This window comes from Typopeltis vanoorti, chromosome 11 (assembly GCF_054136105.1).
Source record: "Typopeltis vanoorti isolate ZY-2024b chromosome 11, IOZ_Tvanoo_1.0, whole genome shotgun sequence".
NCBI lineage: Eukaryota > Metazoa > Arthropoda > Arachnida > Uropygi > Thelyphonidae > Typopeltis > Typopeltis vanoorti.
In genome coordinates, this window is record NC_143559.1 from 5661998 (window position 1) to 5683167 (window position 21170).

A 21170-nucleotide genomic window follows, 5' to 3' on the forward strand; every position below is an offset into this window, starting at 1 on the left:
TCTTCTTCTAAATTCTTTAAGATATTTGCATATAGTTTATATGCTGTTATTAAAAGAGTAATACCTCTATAATTTCCACATTTGTTCTTGGGACCTTTTTTGTGAATATTTATTACTACTCCAGTTTCCCATTCATTTAGTATCTTTTGATATTTCCAGATATTATTGAAGGAAGATTTCTTTTAAGCTGTTGTCTGCATATTTAAAGAGCTCAACACATATTCCATCTACTCCTGAGCTTTTTCTATTTTTTGATTTTTATAAAATTATTTTTCTAATTCTTCAATTACTATTTCTTCTTTACTTTCCTGTATATTGATATCTTCAGTTTTGGGAATTTTGTCATTGTTTTCTATTTCTTGTTTTTCATTCCACAATATTTTGTAGTATTCTATAGAATCCTCTTTGGAAATTAGATTACAGGTAACCCTCGTATAATGCAGTGTGCTTATACAATTCAATTTCTATATAACAGGGTCTACAAATTGTAGTAAACCATTATCTTTTTAGATATTTTTTCACCATGTGACTTAATAATCAAATTTTATCTTCGTTAAATTTGCGTCTACCCTTATCGCGCATGTAGTTATAAGAAGCAAATTTATATTAGAGAAGATACCCTTTAGCATGCATGTATGTCAATTGTTTAGTGTATAAAGTGTTTATTATTATTCTGGGCAACTCCAATGAGTCGACAGACTCATCGAGGGAGGCCCTAACATCATGTCAAGAACAACTATTCGACATTCACACAGTATCTATCATACCTTGCCTTGAACTCATTCACGGTCGTAGCAAACACCACAGACTATGGCAGCTTATTCCACTCATTCACCATTCCCCAAGTAAAAAACCTAGCTCTAACACCCTTGTTAACCACATTCTTGCCCAGCTTCCATGCATGGCCCCTAGTCCTCCCACCACCAGTCCTATTTTCAAAAATATCTTCTGGATTAATCTTATAGAAACCCTTCAGTAATTTGAATGTCTCAATCATATCACCCCTTTTCCGCCTATCGACCAATTTTTCATCATCATCATCAAATTCCTGCCATGTACCCTCAAGGGGTGTACAGGATATGATAGTACTACATGAAAAAAATTACATCATTACTAACTTCCTATCTATAATTTTCCTCCAAATCAGTCTGTTACTTGTCAAGACTCCAACATTATCAGATCTTATATTTCTATCATCTAAGGCACTTTGTACCATATCAATCCACCTATATCTTGGTCTTCCTCTAGGTCATTTTCCAGCCAACCTGGCATGGAACACTTGATTTGCTAATCTTTCCTCGCCCATTCTGTTTAAGTGACCATACCACCTGAGATTAACTTTGCTAACACATTCCTGGATGTTGACAATGTCAAGTTCTTTCCTAATATCCTTGTTTTTAATATGATAATGCCATTGATTCCATCTATTCACGCCTATAATCTTTCTCAGGACTCTAATATCTGCCGTCTCTAGTCTTTGGTCAAGTGTTTTACTTCTGACCCAGCTCTCAGATCCATAAGTTAAAACTGGTTTGAACAATGTCTTGTATACAGCTAATTTAGTGTTCCAACTAATTTCTCTCTTATTCCATATGAATTTATTCAATTGACTTCCTACCATAGCAGCTTTGCTGAATCTGTTGTCTTTTTCTATGTTTAATTTACCATCTTCAGTAAAAATCGTGCCTAAGCAGCTGAAATGTTTCACTTGTTCCACAGGTTCTCCATTCACAACACAGTTGACATTTTCAACGATTCTGCCTATATTCATTGTCTTTGTCTTTTTATTGCTGACCTTCATACCATATCTATTAAAACAGCTATTCAATTTAGTCAGAGAATCTTGCAGACTTGTAGCAGATTTATTTAGAAGTATAACATCATCCACATAAAGCAAAGAGCTGACATTAATATCTCCAATTTTGATATCATGTTTAATACCACTTTCCTTCATAAAGTGATCCATATAGATAATGAATAACAGAGGGGATAATGTACATCCCTGTCTCACACCAAATTTAACATTAAACCATCTTCCTGTACTTCCTTCAATTCTAACTGCTGACTTACAACTCAAATAAAGACTAAGTATTGCTTGATATAATGCCCCATTGACACCATATAACTGTAGCGTATTGAATAGCTTCTCTCTTGGCACCTTGTCATATGCCTTTTCCAGATCGACAATACTTAAATACAGATCTTTGTTATATTCCCATGCTTTCTCCACTATTTGTCGTAAAGTGAAGATCTGATACTGACAGCCTCTATTTCGCCTGAATCCAACTTTTCTTCCACAATTCTTCTCAACTGTTTCTGAAGTATACTTGCATAGATCTTGCCAGGAACACTCAGTAGGGAAATACCTCTGAAATTCTCACATTCAGTTTTATTTCCCTTTTTATATATGGGTACTATTAGAGCTCTACTCCAATCATCGGGAACTCGTCCCTCTGTCCAGACTTTCTGAACTATGCAGTGCAGCCACTGTAAGACTGTTATACCACCATACTTCAGCATTTCTAGTCAAATATCATCTACTCCTGCTGCCTTTTCACATTCCAAGCCTTTGATAGCTTTTTCTACTTCAAGTATGGATATGTATTCCTGACTGCATGCCTGGTCAGTGTTTTTTACCACTGTGCTGTCATTACTGCTTGTTTCATTTAGCAGTTTTTCAAAGTAATTACTCCATACTTCAAGGATATCCTTTTTTCTGTTTTCATGTCACCTTTATCATCTCTAACTCCTTTTAGAGCACTCTTTCCTCCATTCCTAAGCTTCTTCAACAATATCCAAAATATCTTACGACCTTCTTGATATTTAGTTTCTATGTTCTTGTCAAAGCCCTCCCATGACTTTTGTTTAGCTAGTTTTACACAGTGTTTAGCATTCTTGCATTTGTCTCTGTATTCTCTAAGAGCACAAGCTGACTTATTTGACAGGAACTTTTGATATGCTTTCTTCTTTTCCTTCCTTGCCTCTTTAACTTCCTGTGTCCACCAGGGAGTTCTGATTTTTTTTATCCTTGCAGACAAACTCACCACATGACTCTCTGGCAGAATCAGTCAATGTTTTCTTCGGAGTTTGCCACTGAATCTTCAAGGTTTGATTCCTGTTCTCAAACTCTTTCATTTTTTCTTCAATAATCTTTATGTATTTTAGTCTACAGTTCACATCTGAGAGCTGCTCAACTTTTATTCGCTTTAAAACTTTCTTACATGTTATTCTTTTCAATATGAAATTCAATTTTATCCTGCTCAAGACTAAATAGTGATCACTTCCAATTTCAAATCCTCTGTACACTCTGGTGTCCCTGCACCAGGGGAAAACATCACTATCAACAATAACATAGTCAATGAGACTTTTCTTATTCCTTGCCTCTTCTCTCCATGTGAATTTGTGCACATTTTTATGTTGGAACATGGTGTTAGTAATAACCAGTCCATGTCCTGAGCAGAAATCCAACAGCTATTTGCCATTATTATTAGCTTTGCTCTTTTCTTCAAATTTTCCCAAAATATTTTTGTATGTCTCACAATCATTTTTTACTCTGCTATTTGGATCCCCAACAAGGATCAACTTTTCCTTTTTCATTGTGTCAGTTGTTTTTTCTAAAGCATCTAAAAATTCCTCACTTCTACCTTAGTAGAACTTTCTGTTGTACCATAGGCACAAATAAGTCTCATTGTCCATTTCCCTATTCTCATATTTGCCCACATTACTCTACTTGAGACTGACTGCCATTCAAGAAGATTAGCCTCGTATTTTGTGTTGAATACTATGGCTACTCCTTCTTTTCCTTGATTGTCATTGCCTGAATATAATATTTTGTATTTATTGCTCAGAAAGATCTCGCCAGTTTTTGTCTTTTTTGTTTCAGTCACCCCTATTATGTCGATCTGGTATTTATCTAATTCCTTGCTAGCTCCATTTCTTTGCCATTCAGGCTTCTTATGTTGAAAGTACCAATCTTTAACTCTGGTGATGTTTAGTTGGGGTGTGTTTTCAGATTCATTCCAGTAGCTGACTTTTCGCTGTTCGCCCTGGTTCCCTGGCAAAAACAACGAGGGCCTTGTTTAACCAGGCGACGCCCCAGCTGGCATGAAATTTTGTCATGTCGTACCATCATTTTTTATTTTGGTTTAACCAATAAGAATACAATTTGTTCGGCTAAATCTTAAATTGCCAGCCCATCCTCGTTCGTTCAGTATCCAAGTAGATACCCAACAGGGTGTACCACGAGAAGGTGAGGATTGGACATTAGGTCAGAAGCCCTGTTGGTTCTCCACATTCCTTTAAAGGCTGTGTGGAGGTCTCCTTTCAGTTATACAGCTTTGACCCTTAAGCACCCCTTTTTTCTCGACCAATTTTTGCAACCCACAAATCTTCAACTTATTCTCATAAGGTTCATTTCACAGACCTGCTATCATCTTGGTCACTCGTCTCTGGATCCTCTCCACTTTCTCCCCATCACGAAGAAACCCTGGTGCCCATAACTGGGCACAGTAGTCCAGATTGGTTCTTATCAAGGCTCGATACAGAGGAACAATAACTTGTTTGTCTCTGCATGTTAAAGTATCTTTCAGATGCCAAGTGATTTGATGAGCTGATTTAGCCACTTTTGCAATGTACCCCCTAAACTTCAATTCCCTATCTACCAACGCTCCCAAATCCCTGGCCTCATCAATCTCCTGGAGTACGGTTCCACCAATGTGATATACTCCTGCTATTCTTTTCACCCCAAAATGCATAACCGTACACTTTGCCACATTAAATTGACATCCATTTTTCCTAGCCTAGTTCTCCAAACTATCCAAATCATCCTGTGAAATTTTGACATCCTGTGCACTCACAATTGGTCTACCCAACTTTACATCATCAGCAAACAAGTGAACACTTCCTCTCAGATCCTTTCCTATATCATTGATGAACAAATTGAAAAGTAGTGGTCTAAGAACAGAGCCCTGTGGTACGCCACTAGTTACAAGCCGTCTTTTAGATTCAACTCCTGAATAAACCACTCTCTGGTATCTCTCCATCAACCACCCTCCTATTCATCTCACCAACCCTATATCCATCCCCATCTGCTCCAGTTTACTGATTAGAGTTCCATGTGGTATCCTGTCAAAGGCCTTGGCAAGGTCCAGTAGAATCACTGTAAACCCATTACCCTTATTAAGTTCAGCCGTCACTGTGTTATAAAACATGAGCAAGTTACTGAGGCATGATCTACCCTCACAAAACCATATTGTCCCCCATACAATATCCCATTTTCATCTATCCAATCCTGTATTCTTTTCTTGACTAATTTCTCTGAGACCTTGACAACGATTCCTGAAATGCTAATCGGTCGATAATTTACAACAGCAGTCTTGGAACCACTTTTATGTAGTGGAACTGTTTTGCCTCTCTTTCCACCCCCTCAGTACTAACCCACACCCGAGACTCAAATTAAACAAAATGGTCAAGGGTACTGACAATTCTTTAGCCGCTTCTCGTACGACACGAGCCGGTATACCATCCAATCCCACAGATGTATTGACATTGAGGTTATGCAATAGACTATTCGCCTCCACTTCATTCCCCACAATTCCTGTGTAATTTACTGGTTCATTCATTTTTGAAATGTCACCACCTGGATGATATATTCTTGCAAAGCGCTCACTCAGTAACTCCACTATATCAACTGATTCAGTTACCTCCCTACCATCGGCATTCTTTAAAATCATTCTACCATATACATTTTTACTTTTACTTGCAACATATCGAAAAAACTGTTTAGGATTCTCTTTAGCCTGCATGGCCAATGTTCTTTCGTAATCTTTTTTGCTTTTCTTACCACACTCGTTACCCTTCTGGCCTGCGCTTTATACCGTTCATGTGCTTTCCGGTCACCTTTCTCCTTAAATTCCCTCCATAGTTGTTTCTTTTTTTGCAGCTGAAGCTTAATGGTGTTATTCATCCATTTAACCCCTACCTGATTTATTATTCGGACTCTAGGTATACAGTCAGCCATTGCTTCATGCAAACACTTCTTAACTGCCTCCCATGCACTATCAACTTCTAGTCCTTGCAGTTGTACATGCCATGGCACTGAACCAATCAAACTACTAAGCTGTCGTATTTTCCAGCCCAATAATTTCACATGTACCCTGTCTTAATTGTAAATTCCACACCTTTAGCCACATCCAGTCAAGACCCAAATTATTGAAATATTTATTGTTGTTGAATTATTGTTGAAATTTGCCTTCATTTTTTGCCAGGAAAGCGCATTAAAAATCATAACTATGTTAATCTCAAGCAGAGCACTATTTTCTGGTGATTTTCATACAATATGTAATGCATCTTTTATGTAAAATTTTATTTTTATAGTAATGGCCACTTAGAGGGCTTTTGCGATATGATTGAAAACGAAATTAGTGAATTAATGGGAAAACAGATTTAAATGTGAAGGAACTGGTACAATTAATAGTTGATGTCAAACCAAATGGCAGATAAAGTTCTTCTGAAGATTCTGATTGTGATGAATCCGTTAAAGAATTCAGTTTAAAGAAATTAACAGAACGATTGGACTTGGCAAGAAAGTTAGGAAGTTATTTTACATATAATGATCCCTCAAAGGAGTGCTCCGAAACAATTGGATATTTGTTTAGCTCCATATTATGAACTTAATAAAAAAAAACTGCAGCATAGTGGTAAGCTAGGTCTTATTACTTCTTCATATCATGTTGGAGGCTTAATGGATTTTTTACAACACTCAAAAAGAATTAAAATAGAATTTAATACTTCCTATATTTCGTCCTAGTCACTAGGACATCTACAGGGATTACAAAAACAATTAATGTAACATGCACACACAAATCTTACAATACTAAGCCCAACCACTTGGGTGACACTAAAGTCCTATCTAGGTGGAGCGCCCTCTAAGGGCAGTAGTAGGTGGCCTGGAATGTAAGGTTGGATCTCTGGTGATGAGTGTTTCCCAAATCTTCGGAAGCTTAATGCAACCGTATTTATTAAGATTTGGTTGGTTTCTGAGAGCTGCTGCTGCTTCTAAGAAAAGTCTCTTTCTTGAATTTGCTGTGGTGGGTTTCTTCCATGATACTCTGTGGGTGGTGTCCAAAACATGGTCAGCCAAGCCTGAATGGCCATAGTTGTGTTTACAGATGTAAGACGTGTTCCTCCAGGCAGATGGATGCTGATCTGCCTGTCTGTCCAAAGTACGCCAGCTTACAGGAACAGGGTACTTAGTAAACTCCAGGCAGCGAGAGAGGAGGGAGCTGATCTTTCGCAGAACGGATAAGAGTAGCAAGTTTGTGGTAGGGCTTATATATTGTGTGTAGGTTGTACTTTTTTAGTATCTTGGCTATTTTTGCAGATGTGCCACGGATGTAGGGTATGGTGATGGCATTTTTAAAATCTTGTTGACGAGAAGAATGGGGAATGGGGGAGGGAACTGATTTTTTTTTGATACTGTGTTCGCTGTAGTCGTTGGAGAGGAAAGTGTTGTGTATGTGGTTAAGCTCAGTAGTAAGGGCGATTCCACTGGAACAAAGATTGTGGGCTCTCTTAGTAAGAGTTTTGATGATGGTGCCGGTTCCACTGGAACAAAGATTGTGGGCTCTCTTAGTAAGAGTTTTGATGATGCCATATTGTTGTGAGAGGTGGTGGTGGGAGAGTTTGTGAATGTATCTGCCTGTGTGTGTGTTTGGGTTTTCTGTATACAGTGAAGGCAAGTGTATCATTCACGCCTGCCTAATGATACACTTGCCTTCACTGTATACAGAAAACCCCCACACACAGGCAGATACATTCACAAACTCTCCCACCACCACCCCTCACAACAATATGGCATAATCAAAACTCTTACTAAGAGAGCCCACAATCTTTGTTCCAGTTGAACCGCCCTTACTACTGAGCTTAACCACATACACAACACTTTCCTCTCCAACGGCTACAGCGAACACAGGATCAAAAAAAAAATCAGTTCCCTCCCCCATTCCCCGTCCTTCTCGTCAACAAGATTTTAAAAATGCCATCACCATACCCTACATCCGTGGCACATCTGAAAAAATAGCCAAGATACTAAAAAAGTACAACCTACACACGGTATATAAGCTCTACCGCAAACTTACTACCCTTATCCGTTCTGCGAAAGATCAGCTCCCTCCTCTCTCGCTGCCTGGAGTTTACAAAGTACCCTGTTCCTGTAAGCTGGCGTACTTTGGACAGACAGGCAGATCAGCATCCATCCGCCTGGAGGAACACAAGTCTTACATCTGTAAACACAACTATGGCCATTCAAACTTGGCTGACCATGTTTTGGACACCACCCACAGAGTATCATGGAAGAAAACCACCATGCTCCACCACAGCAAATTCAAGAAAGAGAGACTTTTCTTAAAAGCAGCATTAGCAGCTCTCAGAAACCAACCAAATCTTAATAAATACGGTTGCATTAAGCTTCCGAAGATTTGGGAAACACTCATCACCAGAGATCCCACCTTACATTCCAGGCCACCTACTTACCACCCTTAGAGGGCGCTCCACCTAGATAGGACTTTAGTGTCAACCAAGTGGTTGGGCTTAGTATTGTAAGATTTGTGTGTGCATGTTATATTAATTGTTTTTGTAATCCCCGTAGATGTCCTAGTGACTAGGACGAAATATAGAAAGTATTAAATTCTATTTTAATTCTTTTTGAGTGTTGTAAAAAATCCATTAAGCCTCCAACATGATGTCCTCACAGCTTTTAAGCCTCTACTCACACAACTTTATAACTAAACCAGCCGAAGTATTCAATGAGAATTATACTAATGATGTCCAAGAGATTTCAAGTGATGATGACATTATAAATAAAGAATATCTACGAAATGTTAGTTTTGAAGATGGTGATGACGATTAAAATATGCACTTTATTTTATTTTGCCTAAAACATTTATGCATTATGTGCAATGAAGTTTACATATTAATTTGTAATTTTAATAAATTTATACTGTACTATGTATTTTTTTCATAGTTTATGTTTTCTTACCTTACATGAATTACCCGAATTAAATAAATTTTTTTTTTTTGGATATGTCGTTGTTTATATAATAAAAAAAATCTATTTTGAAACATAACGCTACTTTTTCTATGCGATCTGCATAGAAAATTCTATGGGATCTTTTTCTCGCATAACGCAATTTATATAATGCGACATTTCTATGGAACCTAACATCAGCGTTATACGAGGGTTACCTGTATTTCTAAATTTGTCATTTTCTGTTTGTAGTTGCCTGAAAATTTTAAAACCTATTCTTTGTGCTCCAGTAATATCATGCTCTAATGATTTAGCATATTTACTCTAATCTTCTCTGTGTATACTTCTGGAAAGCTTTCTTACTTCAGCCCGTAATTTCTTATATGTATATAGTCAGTAGTGTTTTTGCTCTGCAGATAGATTTTAAAAGCCTGTTTTTTCCTTTCGATTAATTCCTTTAAGTCATTATTCCAAGTTCTGAGCCATTTTTTTGTTTTTCCATGTGATAAAATGGTTTCCTTTATATTTTTCCAGTCAGTTTCAATATTGTTTGTGGTTGGTTGGTTTTATTTTATCTCTTATTCTGCTTTTATATAAGTTTCTATCACTCTCCTGTTCTAGGAGGTGAATTTTAAATTGTTTATTAGCTGTTGATTCTTTATCTTTTTTTCTTTTGGAGTATGTGATTCTCTTCATGAATTCAAATCTGCTTTCAACTTACATGTGATCACTATCAATTTTGCTCCCTCTAAAAACCCTTGTATCCTTGTGACTCACAGTTACCCTTGTCATTGCCAACACCATTCATTTGTCTCAGCTGAACTCACCCTGCATACCCCCCCCCTCCCACACACACACACACACCAATTCTTCTAGTTTTCCTGATTTTGTACTTCTGACCTCTCACTGAATGACACTCTTTCCAAACATCTAATTCTAAACTAATTCACTCCATAGTTCTGTAAACTGCCCACCAATCTTCTTGTTAACTCATTTGCAATCATGCCCCTTCTTCTCAATTCATTCCTGTCATACTGAAACATCAGACTCACAATGTTTACTTTCTCACTCTTCTTTTTTTTGCTTCTGTCAGCAACTCTTTCATATATTTTCCCATTGCTTTTTTCTCACCTTTGAAATCATTCTTGCCAGCCAAAAACAATAAATTTTTCACTTCTACCCTCTACAAACTATCAGCTTCAAAAACATCCTTGATCTTCACAACCGGGTAGCATGCCTTCATCACTTTCTCATTAAGTAAAGCTCTTATCTTTGAATCTCCATACAGTACTTTCTCCTTACTTCCAAATTATCACACTTTTATACTTTTCGGTTTCACATTCTCTTTCCTTCTCCCTCTAATGTACTACACAACAATAGTTTCTCCAGTCACTGTAGCTCGCATCTGTTCTCCTGTTGTGAAGGATGCTGCATAAGTATGCTGTTTCACTCCTTACTGTCACCTCATCATAAACATTACCTTCATCCACTTCTTTCTTGTTCTCATTTACATCTCATGCTATCTGCATACTCTGACACTTTCACTATTTTGCCTTATGTTAATATTAGTTATTTCATTCTCTTACTTCCCACACATCTCCCATTTCTTGCACCTGCACAAGAAACATTTCCAGCACTCGTTCTCTCCACTGTCACTTTCATACCGTATATCTTTCACTCATGACAATGAGTACATTGAACCCACACTAAATTGTGTGAAATTTGTTTTCATTGTACATATTGGTGCCCTGAAAAATGCTTTCTGTACTATGCCACATATTCAAATTCTTAAACAAACTCACATACTCAACTTTAAACTCTAAAGGATGTAATTTCTACCAAAAATAATTTCTAAAATTACTAATATTCACTAAAATAAAAGACTTATCTGTAAGCCACATGCATCACTGCTTCTGCTGTGTGCTATGCCAACACCATCCTAATATACAAGATAACTATCCTGAAGTTGCAAATGGACATTCTAGAGGCTACTGAAAGCTTAGAAATGGAGGAAATAATGCTGTAAAAATAATTGAAGATAATAAAAGTTACTTCAAAGCTGAAAATAAAAATAATTTAGATGTCTGTAGTAATTACTTTGAACGATTACTAAATGAAATAAGCATTGTGGAAACTTTCAAGAGGAATGCAGTCGGGAGTACATATCAATATCAAAAAACCTGAATTGTGGAAATGCAACTGGAGTAGATGATATTCGACCAGAAATGTTAAAATTTGGATTTAAAGAAGTTTTAAAAATTGTTATGACATGCCTTCCTTCATGTAATATACACCTGTTATATTTATCTGTAGACTGCTTCTATCTTCTGTATAGCTGTATTCTCTCTCCCCCCCCCCCCCCAATGCTGTTAAAGTGAATCTTTTCTATTTGCTGTTTCTTTTTGTTTCATGCAGTGGCAGTTTGCCTTCTCTCCCAGGTATTTGCCTCACCCAGTAGGCTGAACTTCTGTAAGGTTGGTGTTAGCAAGGGCATGTGGCTGTAAAACTTTTCGAGATCATCTGAATGTGGACAAACCTCAAGGAAATGGATAGATTAACGCATTCCAGAAGTGATGCTTGTCAGCTTTGCCTGGGTCCACGAAAAATGGGAGGGCAAAAATTTTCCTTTTCATCTTCTTCACAGCCAGCCAACGCTGAAAAGGGCATCAGAATAGGAACCTTGAATGTGGGTTCCTTCAATGTAATGAGTCGAGAGGTTGTTGACTCGATGCAATGGAGAAGGCTGGCAATACTGTGTGTGCAAGAAACAAAATGGAAAGGACAAACAGCATGAGAGATTGGAGAAGGATACAAGTTATGTTATTGTGTCATGAACAGACAACAGGATGAAGTGGGAATTGTACTCAATCAGAAACATTAAAAAGAAAATGTGCTAGAAGTGAATAGATTATCAGATAGAATAATTGTGGTGCATATAGACCTTGGTGGTGAAATTCTGATTTTAGTGAGCATATTTGCATCTCAAGCTGGCTGTGAAGAAGATGAAAAGGAAAAATTTTGGAGAGATCTAGAATGTATAATAAGCAGATTACAAAGTAAGGAATGGATCTTTGTGTGGTGACCTTAATGGTTGGTGAAAGTAGTGAAGGTAGGGAGACAATACAAAGAAGATACGTAGTCAGTGAAAGAATCAATGAAGGTGATAGGATTCCTGATTTTGCAATGGCAGGGAATCTTGTTATATTGACCCACAGGTACACATATAGCAGTGGGGGAGGCACTCCAAGGTGGACTATATACTCTGTAGAAGGGAATATATGAGGGAGTTAAATGAATGTAAAGGAGAGGCAGTGGCAGAGCAGCACAGGCTTCTATTTGGCCAAGTAGGAATAAAAGGAGTAAAACAGAAGCACGCAAAAGGGCTCATCAAAACAAGATGGTGGAAGCTGGGAGATAATGATCTTAGAGAAGAGCTCATCAAGAAGATATAAGCAGTGATTGCTGAAAATGAACCAATGAGAGATGGAAAATGAGAAGACAAAATGGAAAACATCTGTAACATTGGCGAAGAGGTGTTGGGGCAAACATCAGGAAATATTATAATGGAAAAAATATCAGGAAATGAGGTATAAAAGTATATTAGGGAAAAGAAAATGGCCAAGCATAATTGAGACAGAATAGGTGATGAGAATAGAATCTAGAGAAGCAAAGAAAAAGGCAAAGAGAGCAGTAGCAAGATCTAAAGTTGAAGCCTGTGCTAACCTGTACCAAAGTCTGGATAATGCAGAAGGTGTCAAAAAGGCCATCAGGATAGCCAGACAAAAGAAAAGTAAAGATATATTCCAAGCCAGGATGACTAAGGGAGAGGATGATACTATTCTATATAAGGAAATTGATGTGTTGGATAGATAGAAAGAGTATTTTGAGAAATTAATGAATGAAATAAATAGGGATATATGAAAGGATGGAGATCTGGTCATGGGGCTAGTTCTTGACATAACAAAAATGGAAACGGAGGTAGCACTGAGAAAGATGAAAAATGAGAAGCCAGTTGGACCTGATAACATCCCCATAGAAGTATGGAATGTCTAGGTGAATTAGGCATGACTCTACTAGCAGTTGCCTTGCTTTTAACAGAATCATTGAAACTGAAAAACTGCCAGAGGAATGGAGAGAGTATACTGGTTACAGTATATAACAACAAAGGTGATATCCAGTCCTGTAGTATCTACAGAGGAATTAAACTCATGAGTCACACTATAAAGGTATGGGAAAGGGTAATTGAGAAGAGATTGTGAGACTTGGTGTCAATTAGGGAAGAGCATTTAGGTTTATGCCCAGTCATGGAACATAAACCCAATGGTACAGGCATGCAACAAGTGTCTAGATTCATGTATCTAGGATCATGTAAGGGATACCTGTACTCAAAATTTAATAGGAGGATCCAATCAGGGTGAATAAACTGAAATATATTTTCAGGAATCTTGTGTGATACAAAAGTATCTAGCAAATTAAATGGAAAGATCTATAAAATCATAATAAGACCTGCATTGATGTATAGCAGTGAGACCTGGCAGATGACCAAAATATGGGAAAAGAGAATGGATGTAGCTGAAGTGTGAATACTGAAACTTACGATTGATCAGGGAGAACAACGAAGGTAACCCAAATATCTAAAAAGATTCGGAAAAGATGTGTGGGAAGGAGAGTGCTGGAGATGAAGCCACGAGGCAAAAGAAGTAAAGGGAGACCTAAATAATGATGGCTGGACAACTTGAAAGGGGACCTCCAAGACCCCAGACCAGAGGAGAAGATGGCCTCAGACAGAATTGAGTGGTGGAGGTTGACTGCTGCAGCAACCCTACTTTAGTGGGAATGATTCTGAAAAAGAAGATAAAATTGTTGATTGGCGTTTCATAATAATGTAAACTTAATCATCTAGTACTGTCCGTGGACCTTAACCCCCCCCACTTCCCTTGAAGCTACAAATCAGAAAATAATGATGATGAACTGCTCATTGAATATCTTGACTATATCTTCTACAGCAGTTACCAATCTACCATTTTCACCCACTAACATTATTTACCTATAGTCATTTCTTTTTCTACTGTTTGCATATTGAAAGATATCTAGGATTTTTCTTGGCTTTGTAATCAATGTCATGTTTCTAGATGATAAAGGTATCACTGAATATCTCCACTAGATGGCGTTTCTTGGATAGTGCAAGAAACTTTTTTTCCCCAAAGTTTAATTGTAAGTGGCTCACAGATCAAACTGGAAAATAAACTAAATTGTTTGTCAGTAATGATCTAATGAAAATTGTTCATCCTCTACTCACAAAAATTTCAGATAATCCTGAACATTTCCTCAACACCCTGGACCTTTTCTTAAACCCCCCCCCCCACCCCACACACCTTCTCCTCCACTCATATGGCACTTTCTGTCCTTGCAAACCATGTCATCTTCCTGCTCTTTGTACTCCTTATATAAATAATTACTTCCCTTCCTCTTGTGCTGCCTCTATAGTGTTTGTTTTCCAGATTGCATGCTTAATCTCATCCTTCATCCAATTTACTCCTATGTTACCCTTTTCACCTTTAAAATACACTCATGTCTGAAATTTCTATTAGAAGGATGATTAGTAGTGAAAGAAACACTAGTGTTATGGTCAGTTGCCAAGAAGACAACTAACTACATCAGCAATGTATTTGCAAATGGGAGGGGCAGGGGGCTGGTTTTAAAAAAAGGTCCAGGGTGTTGAGGGAATGTTTAGGATTATCTGGAATTCTTGTGAGGTAGATAATGAACAATTTTCATTAGATCATTATTGACATCAAACAGTCCAGTTTATTTTCCAGTTTGGTCTGTGAGCCACTTAAAATTAAACTTTGGAAAAAAAAAGTTTCTTGCACTATCTAAGAAACTGGCCATCTAATGGAGCCATGCGGATGATATCTTTATTGTCTAGAAACATTACATCGTTGATTTAAACAGTTTCTTAAAACTGTTCAACCAAAAAATAAAATTCACTTTGGAATTGGAAAATGAGAGCAAAGTAGTCTTTCTGGAGACCTTGTGAAACCATTCTCAAAAACATGAGAATGGGTTCATATTGGACATTTACTGCAAGCCTACTCGTATTGGACATCATGTCCATTCATCATCTCTGCACCACCTTCCATTGCAAAAAATAGGAATCATTCATACTCTTAAAAATGTGTATCTCTATCTTAAAAGATAGACAAAAAAAAAAAAGAATTAAAACTTCTGTCTATCCAATTCATGCCAATCAGTCCAAATAAGACTATTTGCCAATCCTATTTCTCAGCCTCATCTTGACATGCACTACTCATTTACGAGGGTGGTCTGAAATGTTCTTGGCCTAACAATGATAAAACATATTTATAATTTCAAAATTATTTTTATTTTTCAACATAATCTCACTTAAGACTAATACATTTATTCCAGCGATGCTTCAGCGGCATTATCCAGTCCCTGTAGTGGTTCTCAGTATGATCTTCAAAATACCTCTCTATAGCTGTAATCACCTCTTGATTTCAAGAAAAATGCTGACCAGCGAAGAAGAGTTTTAGTTTTGGGAAGAGATAGAAGTCAGAGGGAGCCAAATCTGGGGAATAGGGTGGATGTTCCAATAATTCATAGTGCAGATCCCTTAATTTTCCCATTGCCAAAACACTTTTGTGGGCAGGTGAATTGTCCTGATGACAGATGATTTTTTTCTTCTGCAAACCGGGTCTTTTCTCACGAATTTTTTCGTCTAGTCTGGTTAAAAGATCAGAATAATATTCCCCAGTTGTTGTTTTACCCTTTTCAAGATAATTAATAAACAAAATGCCTTTAGCATCCCAAAAACACCGATGCCATGACCTTTCCTGCTGATGGAACCGACTTTTGTCTTCTTTGGTGCTGAACAACCGGCTTCTGTCCACTGTTTTGACTGCTGTTTGGATTCTGGTGTGTGATGGTGAATCCAAGTCTCATCCATAGTAATAATTCGATGCACAAAATCAGTTTTATTCTTGTTAAAACGCTCCAAGCACTGTTCAGAGATTTTCATGCGAGTGGATTTTTGAGATGCTGTGAGCAAGCGCAGCACCCATCTTGCATAAAGCTTTTTCATATGCAATTCTTCATGCAAAATATATCTTACATATTGTTTTGAAATGCCTATAGTCTCAGCAATTTCACGCACTTTGACTTGCCGGTCATCCTATATCATATCATGCACTTCATCAATGATTTGTAATGTTGTTACACTTTTTGGACATCCTTGACGTGGATCATCTTCAAGGCTGGTACGGCTACGTTTAAACTCAGCAGCCCATTTCTTAATTGACAAAAACGAAGGAGAAGAGTGCCCATCACACTGGGCGATGAAATTTACCTCTCACTTAAAGACAGTCACAGTCATGTACATCCATGCCCATAACATGATTCAAATGCTGTCATGGGCACTAGTGGTTAGCATATCTAGAGCTGATATGCTAACCACTCTGTGCCAACTAGACAGATATTTTTAATCCTAACAACAAGGTTGAAACTAGTGTTTTGCTATTAGCCATCTTAGTTGAAAGTACTTCTTCAAAATGAACATACACAGTTAACGGACATAAAAATACTGATCTCATAGCCTTAGTTGCTTTTGCATCATGTAGTGTAAAAATGCATTCCTTTATTCAAAAAAAAAGTTCTCACAATCTCTAGCTCACGCATGACACTAACATTAGTGCATGTCATTGACACACTTAAAGGTTACTTGTAATAGTTGGGTAATAATGTTGCTTTTTTAGTACAGATAGATACACTTGTAAATATAATTTCATATCGAAGAGATCTGGTGTCTACTTAAATTAGAAGATTTGTGTGCATAGACTTAAAATAAAAGGATATAATTCCCATTTGTTTTCTCTCTCTTTGAGTTATAATTCATATATTTTTCATGGTGTCAGTATTAGTATGAATTCGTAATGTAAATGCTTAATGATCACTTGCTCAAAGTTCTCTTGTGATGATTTGATTTTAAAATAAATATTTATTCCAGAGAGGAAGATGAATTTAGTCAACAATCTGAAGAGTCCAGGCATAGCGAAGCACAAAGTCATGGGGCAAGCAATGATAATAATGCAACAGAGTCATGTAGTGAAAGAGGTTTGTATCATAGAGATCATTGTTTTTTTTTCTATTAGTTTTCATCTTTTAAGGGATGGTTCTAGAATTTGTATTATTATACAGGGTGATTCTAAATTATTGTCAGGATTTACGTGGTCTATAATTTTCAAACCAGAAACAACAAAATAAAATTACTTACAGAATATTAAAGTGTAACTCAAAAAGTTTTATTACCTATAGAATCAATACTTCAGAATGCTAAACAACTTCAGCATGTGTGCCTTCTTGGCATGTAAGATGTCCAAGCGATAATCAATTTTCCTCCACCTGTTCTCCATCATTTGCAGTGTAACTGTTTCTATCACAATAATTGTGGTCTTCATTTCATCGAGGGAGGTCACAGGGATCTGATAAACAATGTCCTTCATGTATCCATCCACAGAAAGAAATCAAGTGGCATAATATTGGGCGAGTGCGGAGGCGGCTGAATCAGTCCACTACACCCAACCTATCACCTGGGAAAATGCATGGCAAGAAATTCTTGGACAATAAGAGCCCAATGTGGCAGTGCTCTATATTGCTGGAACACCACATTTGGCTGATGATCTTCCAACTGGGGTGACAGATATAGCTGTAGCATGTCCAGATAATCACTACTGTCACTGTTTTTTCTGCAAAGAGAATGGGCCCCAAAACTTCTGAACATGACAAAGCATGCCTTTGGACTATCTCTCTTGAATACTCAAATGGTATGAGGATTTTTCTGATCCCCATATTCTGCATTTATGATGATTTACCTTTCCTGATAAGCAAAATGTTTCGAAAAACCAAAGTATGCACATTGCTTTCTCTTGAACAGTTGCCATTTTGAAGTATGGTGGCATATTATCTCCTAGACATAACTGCTGCGAGTACAGCATTATCAAATAAAACTTTCTGAGTTACACTTTCATATTCTGTAAGCAGTTTTATTTTGTTGTTTCATGGCCTATAATTTTTTGAAAATTATAGACCATGGAAACCTCAACAATAATTTAGAATCACCCTGTATTTTATTATATGATTATATTCTGTTATATAAACACTGAAAAATAATGTGCCATTCTGTATATTAATGTTAGTTAATAATATCATTATGAAAGCCAAGCCCCAATCTTCAAGGGATGAAAAATAATGTGCCATTCTGTATATTAATGTTAGTTAATAATATCATTATGAAAGCCCCAATCTTCAAGGGATCTTTAGAATACTATTCAATAGCATTAAAAGGACAAAAAAAAGGACAAGTTATCCAAAAAAATGTTAGCCTTGCTTACACATTGCATCAGGTCCAGTTACTTCAAATTTCAAGATAATATATACAAACAAAATCATGGACTGGCTATGGGTAATCCTTTATCCCCTGTACTTGCAAATAGTTACTTAGAGGATTTTGAAACCAAGGCTGTCTCTTCCTTTATTTTAATACCTAAAGTTTGGAAACGCTATGTAGATGATGTCTTCATTATTTGGAGCTATGGACGTGAATCCCTTATGGTTTTCCTCGAACATCTCAATAGCCGACATCAAGGTATTAAGTTTACTGCCGAGCTTGAAACGGATAATTCCTTGCCTTTTCTTGATGTCAAACTGACTCGCTCTTCTGGTAAACTCAAAATATCGATATATAGAGAAAGCCCCACACATACCAACAGATATCTGCATAGTCAGTCCCATCACTTCCCTCCTCATAAGCTTAGAATAATTTCCACCTTGGGACATAGAGCCCGTTCTCTTCTGGATGACCCAAATGAACTTCTTACAGAAATAAACCATCTGAAAACTTCTTTCGAAGTTAATGGATATTCCAAGAAAATCATTGAAAAATTCCTTCTTAATCCTCCTAGACATCACTCAGAAGAAACAAATAGATTCAAAAGCAATATGTCTATTCCTTGCATAAGTACAGTTACACATAAATTAGCAAAAGTTCTAAGAAAATACAATATCAGAACCTTGTTCACTCCACTTCCAAAGATCTGTTTCTTAATAAGCCACCCAAAACCTTGTCATCATCAACTCAAATACCTTGGTGTATATAAAATATTGTGTGATTGTGATATTCCTTATTTTGGACAGACAGACAAATCTGTCGAATTGTGTATGGAAGAACACATGAGGGACATTACTTACAAGAGACAGTGAGCCAGTGTATTATCAAGTCATATCTTTTTCTTGGCTAATCTAATGATGAAAACCAAAGTCACAAAGTCTGCCGAGAAAAATCTATTAACATCTTCCGTTGCAATGATGAACTAGAGAGAAAAATCATGGAATCTAGAGAAATCATCTTCAATCCTGTTCATCTAAATAATAACTTGAGCTGCAACCTCCCATATAGTCATTCAGGTGTAATCATGTACTGGAGTTCACGTGATACTGCAAGCACACACTCTCCCAACAATGCAACAAACGAAAGAACAGCTTTAAATACAACTACAATGTTTTCATGCTAATTATGTATAGAGACTCTTTATGTTGTTCATAGTCTTTTAACCTTCAGTGTTTAGTGTTTTTTCTTTTTTCTTTCTTTTATAATGTCACCTGATGAAGGCTGTTACAGGCCGAAACTAGTCATGTTTTTATATTAAAACCTTTTTACTTAAATCTCGGTTTCAGTCATTCAATTCTTTATAAAAATATGTATGTTAACCAAGTTAATGATCATTCTTTTGCATATATATGTGTGTGTATATATATATATATATATGACGATTCATTGACTCGGTTGAAATACATATTGTAAAATGAGTTGAATGACTTCAACCGAGAGTTAGGTTAAAAAAAAAGGGGGGGGGGGTTTAATAGTAAAACATGACTAGTTTCGGCTTCATTAGGTGACATTATAAAAGAAAAGAAAAAAACACTAAACACTGAAGGTTAAAAAACTATGAACAACATAGAGAGTCTATATTAGCATGAAAACGTTGTATTATATATATATTATTATTATTATTATTATTAAACAAGACCTCATGGAGTCAAAGACTCATCTAGGAGGTCCTTTTATCTCACACACATCTCATCATACCGGGTCTTAAACACATTCAAACTCCCTGCAGACACCACACTCTCAGGCAAGGCATTCCAATCATTCACAACTCTGCACGAAAAAAACCTGCCTCTCACTCCCCTACTCACACCCTCTTTATACAGTTTCCAGGGATGACCTCTGGTTCTCCCCTGATCTCCCACTATTCGCTGTAGAACTTCTCCACCATTGATCCTATAGCAACCCCTTACCAACTTGTAGGTCTCTATCATATCTCCCCTCTTCCTTCTCTCCACTAGTCTCTGCAAATTACATCTTTTCAATCTTTCCTCATACTCGACATTCCAGAGGTCAGAAACTACCTTAGTCAGTCGCCTTTGGACCCTTTCCAACATCTCTTCATCCTTCTGAAAACCAGGTGACCAAATCTGGGCACAATAGTCCATGTGTGGCCTAATCAAAGCCTTATATATATATATATATATATATATATATATATATATATATATATATGAGGGTTTATTTAAACCCATGCAGTATTGGAGACAAAACTGGAGTACAAGACAACCAAGTAAAAGTGAGAACTGAAAGATGGAAAAATAAGGCATTGCATGGAAAGTACTTCACAACACAGACGACAGTGCTGAAAGAAACTTCATCTGACAGTGGTTGAGAAATGGAGCATTAAAGAAAGGAACAAAGTTGATATCATTTTTGTAGCACAAGAACAGTCTATTAAAACCAACATTATGAAGGCAAAAATACAAAAAATTCAAGAAGACAGTAAATACAGATTTATGCATAGAGAAGGAAGGAATGATAGACCACATTATTAATGGGTACAGCAAAATCGTACAAAATTGAGTACTGTAAAAGGCATGATAATGTAGCTAAGATAATTCACTGGCATTTATGTAAGAGTATTATTATTATTACGGGCAACTCCAGGGAGTCATTAGACTCATCGAGGGAGGCCCCAAATCATATTCATCACAACTATTCGACATTCATACAGTATCTATC

General features: G+C 36.9%; 1 protein-coding gene across 3 annotated transcripts in view; it reads left to right on the top strand.

Annotated features, from left to right (window-relative positions):
- Positions 1-21170, top strand: part of LOC150101280 (colorectal mutant cancer protein) — a 499737-nt gene that overhangs the window by 218584 nt on the left and 259983 nt on the right. For all 3 annotated transcript variants that reach the window (XM_090400857.1, XM_090400859.1, XM_090400858.1), the window contains one exon: positions 17049-17155. In XM_090400857.1, coding sequence (XP_090256983.1) covers positions 17049-17155 — 107 coding nt within the window. The remainder of the gene's footprint in view (positions 1-17048; positions 17156-21170) is intronic.